Source organism: Eschscholzia californica, unplaced genomic scaffold, assembly GCF_041429995.1.
Source record: "Eschscholzia californica isolate CP2 unplaced genomic scaffold, dmEscCali1.0.p SCAF_1, whole genome shotgun sequence".
NCBI classification, from domain to species: domain Eukaryota; kingdom Viridiplantae; phylum Streptophyta; class Magnoliopsida; order Ranunculales; family Papaveraceae; genus Eschscholzia; species Eschscholzia californica.
Window position 1 is genome coordinate 56,420,456 of NW_028238198.1, and position 9,516 is coordinate 56,429,971.

The window sequence follows — 9,516 nt, forward strand, 5'->3', positions numbered from 1 at the left end:
AATTACTGCTCTAAAAAGGTGATCATCCTTTAGATATAATCAACCAGTTTTTAATATATAACTAGCATTCTAGTGCCCAGTCTTCTAAGAACAAGTTAGTTATGCAACATAGGACTCCTTTTTTTTTTTTTTGAGAAGGACTCCTCCTATTATGCCTCATGCGTTAATGAATATTGATGTTTATTACAAAACGTTAACTGAAGATATCAGTTGGTGCAGAAGTAATGTTACACAATTGCAACTATCACCTCATTTCAGCAAAACAAATGAATCTAAAAGCTTGAACAAGTGAAGAAAAAACAATACTGAATGGAATGAGAAGGGCTAGGGTTCATAACATATTAACATTCACTAACTCATAATAGAAGGATAATAACCAAAGACTAATAATGAATTTGCAAAGAGAAAAAGAGGAAAATTCAATGACAATCTAGACTCCACGGTCAACACCGTCAAAAGCCCACAAAACTCTTTTAGCTCTGTTTGTATTCATTTTATTAGTTGCATGTGTAATAATAGGGAAATTGGGTCAAATGACCCAATTTCAAGTTGACTTTAGCCAAATGACCTTAATTTTGGTGAAACTGCCAAATAACCTCATTTTTTTCTATTTCTTCCACAATTACCCTTTTATAAACGGAGCAAACAATTACTTGACGATGGTTTATTTAGGTTTGGGGTCTATACTTTTCTCTCTCTTCGCCAGCAATTAACTCACATTTAACTAGTTGTCCAAGTGGACAAGCACTTTCAACCCACTTAGTGGACATGCGGAGCCCGACAATAATTGCATTGGAAAAAGAAAATGAAAACTTGGACAAATTTTGGGCCGCCCATTTTGTTATCCAGCTGTACTTGTCCACTAAGTTGGTCGAAATTGTTATCTAGCATTTCATCAGTAAAAAAATGTATGCCACTTTAGACCATCAGCTGTACTTGTCCACTTAAGAAAGTATTCGAAACAGGAATATTCTAATATCACCTCCATGAATCAAAATTTGTTAAGCAGAACAATAGATTATCTACTCAAACCAGTGAATGTTATTCTCAATAAATACAAAAGTTATGTCTCTGTTGAAGTGTATTTTCGCCTTCATGAGGACCACAAATTACCAATTTATCTTTTCGTAATGGATTTCATTGATATGGTACTGGAACACCTTGCTTTTTGTTCACAATAGTCATAGCCAAATACCGAATACCCATACCCATGGGTGTTTTATCTTCAGGTCCTTCCCAGAATGGAGCTTCTCCCTCTCCCACTAGCTGCCAGTATCCATTCCTCAGAGACTCGGCTTGCTCATCTGTGCAATTTTGCATTAATGCTTCAACTCGGAAGTTGATACCAAGAGAACCCAAAAACTGAGATTGAGTTATTGGGCCATACACAGCAACATTTTCTGCAAAGAATGTGTATTGTAAATATAATAAGCTCTACGAGCCTACCTTGGAATTTTCTAACTCTTCTGGTTTCTACTACTATAAAGTATAAACTATGATAGAGCAAACCTGAAGCTTCATTTGCTGAATTTCTGATGGAAGCAAAGTCGACGTACGCACTAAGATCAGCTGAACCAGGATTGTCTAGTATGTCCACGAATGTGTGCTTCCTAATAGCCTGCACGACAAGCACTTTTGGAATATATAAAAATGTCTGTGTGCTAGACCATGTGCTCCTGACACTGACATATCAGTCGAATGATATATTTTACCTTTTGGCCCTGCAAAATCTAAAAATTTCACACCCAAACCTGACTTTAACCACCCGAACCTGACCTTTGGGCCCTCAACCTGACTCTTGGACTGATTCCTCATTTTTTTCTGACTAAACCTTCTTCATATTAGGGTTGTAGTGTTTGGGTTGTTAGCCAATTATTTGTTTAGAAAAAAGATTCTGTCAAAATGTGGTTTACTCTGGCAAAGCAATGCATCGCCTAGAGAAGAAAACATTTTAAGGCAGTTTACTAAGTAGTAAGTACGAATCGTTGCCACGTGCATCAAGATGCTAACTAGCAAAAGTTTAAAATTTTTTCTAGTGTTGCATCAACGAAGGCATAACAAAATCACATAAACAGCAAGAAGTTGAACTTAGTGCTTCCGCATCCTCCTTTTATATATGTTCTTAATGCTTTTTGTCAAATATAATAGAGCCCATTTTTGACCTTTAACAATAATGTCCTAATATGTGACGCGATGCTTTACAACTAAATTTTTACAGATTGTTTGAGTCTTCAGGGTGTGTACGCCTTGAAGAGAAACAGGACTGAATCGTCTTGAGGGGCGTCTTGATTTGTTTCTAAACATTGTTAAAACGTAAACAGACGTTCCATGAAAGCATTAGACTCTATATTGTCATATGCAGCGACTCGGCTGTGTCATGAGTTCGGAAGGCTCTATAAATAAGGTAACGCGCTGGAAGTAGAGAATTTACTATAAAAGGTATCAATTGATTTAAACATGAAATTTAGAAGCCTTACCTGCAAACTATCTGAAACTATTCCATCCAAGCCATAGTCGATAATGAGAGCTCCACCACCATCTTTACCTATTCTATCAGCAATTGTCTGAGTTAATTCCATTGCCTTTGGGCAAACTTCGATTTGATTAATTTTTGCAATTTCTTCTTTTGCAGCCCATTTGCACCGCTTCATCAGAAAGAGGGATGCTGGTGTAGGCTGTTGAGATAGAACAAGACGAAACCTACACAATATAAATAAGACAAGAATATTAACTTCTTTAACATTTTAAAAGTTGCAAATTTTTTGGTTTAATAAGTAGAAGATAATAGAATTCTCAATTCTTACGATGAATTATCAGCAACATCAACCATCTTTTCACACCAGCCACGAGAAGCCCTCTATAGAGCAAGTAAGACATAACAAAATTAATTAATATGTCCATAAATCATAGAGGAAGTGTAGAAAGGAACATTAATTAGTAAAAGGCAAAGCTAATCTATGTTTGGAACAAATTACATCTCTTCACAAATCGATAATCAATCTTAGAATTTAGGACTATCAAAACAAACTAAAGAATTCACGTATGACACTGAAAAAAGAACAAACTAAGTTAAGTTCCAATTTAGCAACTGGCACTTCTTTTCTTAGAGATGGCTTAACATTATAATAACTTACAACTAGTTCAGCTTATTCCATCTTAGGCAAATAGGAAACAAGAAAAACAACTTATTTGACCACGCTTCATAAAATTTATGTCATATAATCAATTTACTTCTTTCCTTAATCTTGGAAGTTCGTTAATGGTTCCCAGAGAAGCCTAATACAGAAAATTCATAAACATGATATATGCTTGAAACCTCTCAATGTCAGTTTTAGCTTTTTGAATGTGTGCCAACTACTTGTTAGACTAAGAACCTTAATATAGATGTTTTTTCTCTTTGTAACAATAACCTTTCAAAATGAGTAGTTAATAATGAACGCGCGATCATGAAACACAATTTTAGAGGTGAGAGAACCATTTAAGTATATAAAGAAGAGGAAACAACATAACTTAGAAACATCTTTCGCAACTATAGGAGACTGACCTGAAACTGATGAATAGGCAAAGCATCATAAAATTCATGAGCAATGATGATTGTTGGTGCTGAGAGACAAAAGGAAGTCAAACCACATGGTCAAAACGAAAAATAACACACTCATTGGAAAGTGAAACAGTCTGAATTATAACGGACGAAAAGAGTGAATTGTGTCAACTAAATTAAATGGACCAACATAACGTGAAAAATAACAGAAAATAGGAAATGAAAATGATTTTTTTCCTAATAATGGAAGCTTCAAACATACAAGGAACATCTGTTTAAGTTTGTGGTCATCCAACTCAAAACCAATTGACAATGAGTGGAGAGGACCTAGACATTATATTATTGGTTGCTAGATAGCCCTTCTCCCATGTGGGACTATTCTCACACGCCCCCTCACGTGTGGCGTGGTTAGCCTAGCACGTGTTTTTTTTTGGGTGACGTGGAGCACATGTGGCTTTTAGGCCTATCACGTGTGGCTCTAGCTATGATACTATGTTAATTTTGTGGTCATCCAACTCAAAACCAATTGGCAATGAGTGGAGAGGACCTAGACATTATATTTTTGGTTGCTAGATAACCCTTCTCCCATGTGGGACTATTCTCACACATCTTATCTATGTACTGATCTTCTTACTTCAATAGTATTTTTTTAGACCCTATAGAGCAAAACATTTGAAGTGGTACTGAGTTAATATATTTAACATGAGGAATTATAAAAAGCATAGACACATTCCACAAGGACTTTATTATACTTCGCGAGATCACTATATGCAAGTCTCATTATACAGACTCCCTAGGCCTTACTATAAGCATGAATTTGACTCATGTCATATAAACATAAGGACATACAAACCTAGCAAGACAAAGACATATCATCTGCATATAGGATAGAGTCGATATATAATTATAATACTCAAAAGTAGGTATATATAGAATATACTGACATACAAACATCAAATCAAAGGTGAGAAAGAAATCCATACATCCGGAGGGAACCTGCTCAAGTGTGGCATGCCAGGATATAGGAATTCCAGACATAGTAATAGTTCTTTTATCACCAGTGCTTTCATTAGCAACTTCCTCTGTACAATTTAACCTACTGTACTGAAGCTTCTGCAGAGTCGGACTGCATTCCACCATGTCTATATGCAATGACTTCTTAAACGCTTCAAATTTTGACACACCCTGAAAGGATAATTTATGTTGTTATACTTAACTCATGAACGTGTAGAGTAACAGCAGATACAACTTCGAGTAGATCTAGGATTCTAAACAGCTAAAGAAAAGAGTGATAAACTTGATGCCTTACGTGGAGAAGATCAGCCATCAAGGTTCCTCTTCCGGGACCTAATTCAATTAGGTTGACCTTTTCAGGTTGTCCCATTTGCTCCCAGAGACACATAGCCCAAACACCGATCATCTAAATAAAATAAAACCAAGATTGAAAACATTATTTCTAAAAATAGTGAAACTAGAATTCGTCGAGGAAACCAGGGTAATGAAATAGCAATAAACAAAAGTTGCATATTTACAAATGGTGTTTGAGATTCAAATTACAAGCTCTATGTGCACATCTCATGCAAACGTAATTTAATCAACTCATTTTTTTAGCTTATAACCTTTCACTCAAATCAATTCATACAACTCAACGAAATGGGGATATTTCTATCTAGTTAGAACGTCAAATTTCAACTCAAACAGGATCTAGTTAGAATGTAGTTAGAGTTAAGTATAAATTGTATTAGAAGAAAAGTGTACACAATAATTGTAAATTTACCTCTCCAAACATCTGACTGACTTCAGGAGAAGTAATAAAATCGCCCCCCGCCCCAAATACATCCCGATTAATGTAAAACCCAGCTTTAGGGTTTGTCAAAACTTCCTCCATATACTCAGCTACCGAGATTGGACCACCACGAAACTGATAAAAAAGCAAACTAACTAAAACAATCAAAATTTCCAATTAAGACTATGCAAACTAATCAAAATCAACCAGAGAAACTCAACCCAGACAAAGTTTCAAAATTTAGTGATTAAGAAACCAATCAATAATGCAATCAGTGCAAATAGAAATAATATAGATGAAGAAATGGAATAAGAAACCTTAATTATGCCTTTTAAATGCTTCACCAGCTCAGAATCTGTGGATGGTTCATGAGAATGCTCTGCAAATTGGTAAATAAGAGCAAATCGAAAAAAATAAAATCATACTTCTTTGTTAAAAGAAATTAGAAGAATGAATTCAGTTGACTTATAAAGATTAATGATTTAAGAGGAGATCAAGGACCTGGAGGATTGAATAAGGAAGAACGATCAATTGAGATTTTGAGAGGAGTAGTTTCTTCATTTTCGGTGTGGTTAGGAGTCTGGCGTTGTTCTTCAATAGGATGAGGTGGAAGAGGAGGAGGAGAAGTCGGTGATGATGATGATGAAGAGTGAGAGATGAAGGACTGAAGTGAAGAAGAGATTCGTGGGAGGAAGCCATTAGAGAGAGAAGGAGAGTGATGTAGCAGCAACCTACTCAACATTTTTCTTGCTTTTGGGTTTATGTTTCAATCGGAAATCTTCCTTTTTCTTTGAATTTCTTTTTAGGATTAATTCCATTTTGACCCCCTAAAGATAATAAATTCACCAAAATGACCCTCAAAAGATGACCAACTTCTAATTTGACCTCCTTCTTCCGTTCGACATTAATGAGCTGTCTTTTCATACCAAAATTGCCCATAAACCATATCTTCCTTGCGAGACAAATTTTTTTTAAGTCCCAAGGCTGCTTCTTTGAAGCTCTTGTGTTGTTTCGTTGAAACGAAGCTCCTGTGTTGTTTCGTTGAAGCTTCAACGAAGCTCCTAGGCTGCTTCATTAAAGCTCTTCAACGAAGCTTTTGCTGCTTTGTTGAAAGCAATGAAGCTTTTACTGCTTCAGATCTTGTTACTTCACATCCAATTTGGGTTCCCGAGACCAGATCTAGGGTTTCGGGAAAACCCAAACCAGATGATGAGGAGAGAAGAAGGATGAAGAATAGATGGAAGAAGAAATAAAAAAATTAGTTTGAAGGTCGCCGAAAAATTTGGCTGACTGACGACCTTCGTCGGAAAAGATGATGAGGTGGAGAAAGAGATGAGGTGGATGACATGGGTGATGAAATGGGAGAGAGGGGAAAAGATGCGTTGGCTATTATATTCTTAAAGATTTGAGAATTAATTCCATTTTCGCCCCCAAGGGTACTTCCGGAAAAAGTTGAAATTTTTTAGTCGTTGCATGTTGGGAGCCAAATCGAACTGTCGCACACTTATGGGGTCAACGCAGTGAGTTGGTCACAAATTGGGAGCCAAAACGAAATTAACCCTAATGAATATCCACAAATTGTCCATCAATGTCCGTAGATATCCACAAATATTTATAAACGTCCAAAATATATTTTGAAATAATAATAAAAAGGGAAATGCTAAGTGTACAAAGAATCTTTGACAAGATTCTTGACAAAATTCTAAAAGAACAGTCCCGATCAAAGTCAAACTTTGAAAAACTTCGATCAACTTTTGTCTTTTAATGAAAGTGAGTCATTAAGTCGAGAATTTTGTCAAAGATTTTGTACATGTAGCACTTCTGTAATAAAAATATTTTATTTCATATGACAAGAGAGTAATAATATTAAAATAATAAACATCTAATTGTCCATCAATGTCCACAGATATCCACGAACGTCCATAAAAGTCTAAAAATATATTTATGAAATATTCATAAAAATATGGTATTCTCAATATCTTAAAATGTCTAAAAGATATTTTGTCCATGGACCAAATGTCTTGAAATGTCTACAAGACATTTTATCTACAAACTCCAGTTTCTTGAGATGTCTAAAAAACATTTTGTCTATGTATAAATGTCCTAAAATATCTTAAATGTTTACGAGACATTTTGTCCATAAATGTCCCTCTAAATACCTATCCATTATCCCAACCTTAGGCAACCTCAGAGGACATACATTCTTGAGATGTGCAGAAAACGTTTTATAGTCTCGAAAATTAGGGGTGCGGATTTAGCATCCGAACCGACCAAACAAATCCGATCCAAACGGATTTAGGCGGTTTGGGGACCGATTTAATGATTATCCGGATTGGTTCGGATATCAAAAGGTCAAAATCGAGGGTTCGGTGGTCGATCCATGGACTTACTTGACGACAACCGAAAAAACCAAACCAGACCATTTATTATTATCTCTTATAAATTATATATATAAAAAAATATATGTTTGGGCACGATGAATGGTGGAAATTCAATTGGTTATCGTCTTTTTATCTTGCTCGAATGCTGATAAATAATGTCAGATTAATTACGTACACATAGACTTAATGGTTTGTCAAACTATGCTATGTTTCAATATGTTCTAAGTCTAACAGTAGCAGATTTTTAAGTCGAAAACTGAAAAAAAAAAATTCTTGATAAAATTTTAACCTTAGATAACAGAACTAAACTATAAACGGATTGGTTTGGATTCAGATTTATAATAACCGAACTATTTGGATTAGACTATGGATAGACTTAAAATGTCGGTAACTGAACTTATATTCACCCCTATCCAAAACGTCCACAGTTTGGATACTAAGGTAGTATGGGAATATTTAGGAAGGGTAGTCAATGATGACTTTGGATGACATTCCAAAGTCGGCAAATGTTTACGGTGTTCAATTATAGACATTTCAAGGTCAGCGATTATCTGAGGCATTCAATTTCAGAAATTTTAAAGTCTGCAAATTTTCGATGCATTTAATTACGAACATTTCAAAGTCCGTGAATGTCAGTGGCATTCGCAAATCCATGGATTTTGGTGGATTTGGACTTTTATTGTCATTTTAGTAGATTCTAGTGTAAAAAGAGAGCCAAATTTGTCAACCAAAAAATGAATGGCTTTCATTGAAATTTCCGTGACTTTTATTTTAATTAATAATTAATACCAATAATGGTAATAATAATAATTAGTATGAGTATTAGTATTATTATTATTATCACTTGCAATGACATATTTTTACTGATATTTCAAAATCCATCTTGATATTTTAAAGGTACATGATGCACGTTCTAACACGTCTTATTTATGCTGACGGAATCTAGTTGACCCATATTACACCATCACGGTAACAATTATATGTATTATTATATTTTTCTATAATAATATATTGTTGATATTATAGTAATATGACAATAATTGTTTGTCCAGTTGGTTGCGCATCTACTAAAAAATCTGAAGGTCGCATGTTTGATCAGAGGCAGCCCAGGCCCAAAGCGGCTGCTTTGGGCCCCTAAGTCAAAAGGGTTCCGAAAGCCCCAAAAGGGCCCCGAAGGTCACATGTCACATGAGTAAGAGAACAGTGTGTTCTTGTGGGCTCAAAAAACGATTTAATTTCAAAAGTTTAAACATACAAATCTTTCTTTTTTGTTGAATAAAGTACCTACAAATCTAATCATTCGTTCTCTCTCACGAAACCGTGACATTACATTCTCCCACTATCTTCTTTCTCATCTTTTATTGGTTTCGACTTTTTCTAAAATTATCTAGGGTTTGCTTTTACCTCTTGTTTATATTAATAACATTCTTTTATAATTAATTTTCACCATATTGGTATATATTCGATCACTTAGATAGTTAGATATGTTTTATTTCCTCACTGTTATTTCATTTTATCAGTATATATATTATTTATTTTCTCTCTTACTTATTTTTTTCTTCAATACTATTTTATTTTACCTCTTCATGATGTATCAATGACTTTTATAGTGCACTATTAGACAAGAAAAATTATAGTTATTTTAGATGTTTTTAAAGTTAATTCTTATTTGGCCCCTTACTTTGTGACCAGTTTTCTTTTATGACCCCCTATTTTTTGTAAATTCAAATATGACCCTTTTTTTTTTATGTAAATGACCTAACTAATCTTCCTTTAAATATTTTTTCAAAATAAAATTAAAAATAAAA

The 9,516-nt window shown here is 34.6% G+C and overlaps 1 protein-coding gene across 1 annotated transcript; it reads right to left on the reverse strand.

The window, feature by feature from the left end:
* Positions 1–917: 917 nt before the first annotated feature.
* LOC147567749 (NADH dehydrogenase ubiquinone complex I, assembly factor-like protein (DUF185)) lies at positions 918–6,101 on the reverse strand. The gene is made up of 10 exons (XM_086654336.1): positions 5,829–6,101; positions 5,645–5,706; positions 5,319–5,462; positions 4,851–4,961; positions 4,525–4,726; positions 3,545–3,603; positions 2,805–2,857; positions 2,478–2,700; positions 1,510–1,618; positions 918–1,400 (listed from the first exon to the last, which is right to left on the reverse strand). Exons 1-10 carry the CDS (start codon positions 6,067–6,069, stop codon positions 1,138–1,140), a joined length of 1,467 nt encoding a protein of 488 aa, XP_086510462.1. The 5' UTR covers positions 6,070–6,101; the 3' UTR covers positions 918–1,137.
* Positions 6,102–9,516: the final 3,415 nt, after the last annotated feature.

Bases quoted from the DNA above. Each gene is read 5' to 3' on its own strand.
- LOC147567749 (XM_086654336.1), bottom strand. From the start codon at position 6,069: ATGTTGAGTAGGTTGCTGCTACATCACTCTCCTTCTCTCTCTAATGGC. The intron at 4,727-4,850 runs GTAAGGCATCAA...TTATCCTTTCAG, and splicing joins TGATGGCTGATCTTCTCCAC to GGTGTGTCAAAATTTGAAGC. The intron at 2,858-3,544 runs GTCAGTCTCCTA...CTTGCTCTATAG, and splicing joins TGCCTATTCATCAGTTTCAG to AGGGCTTCTCGTGGCTGGTG.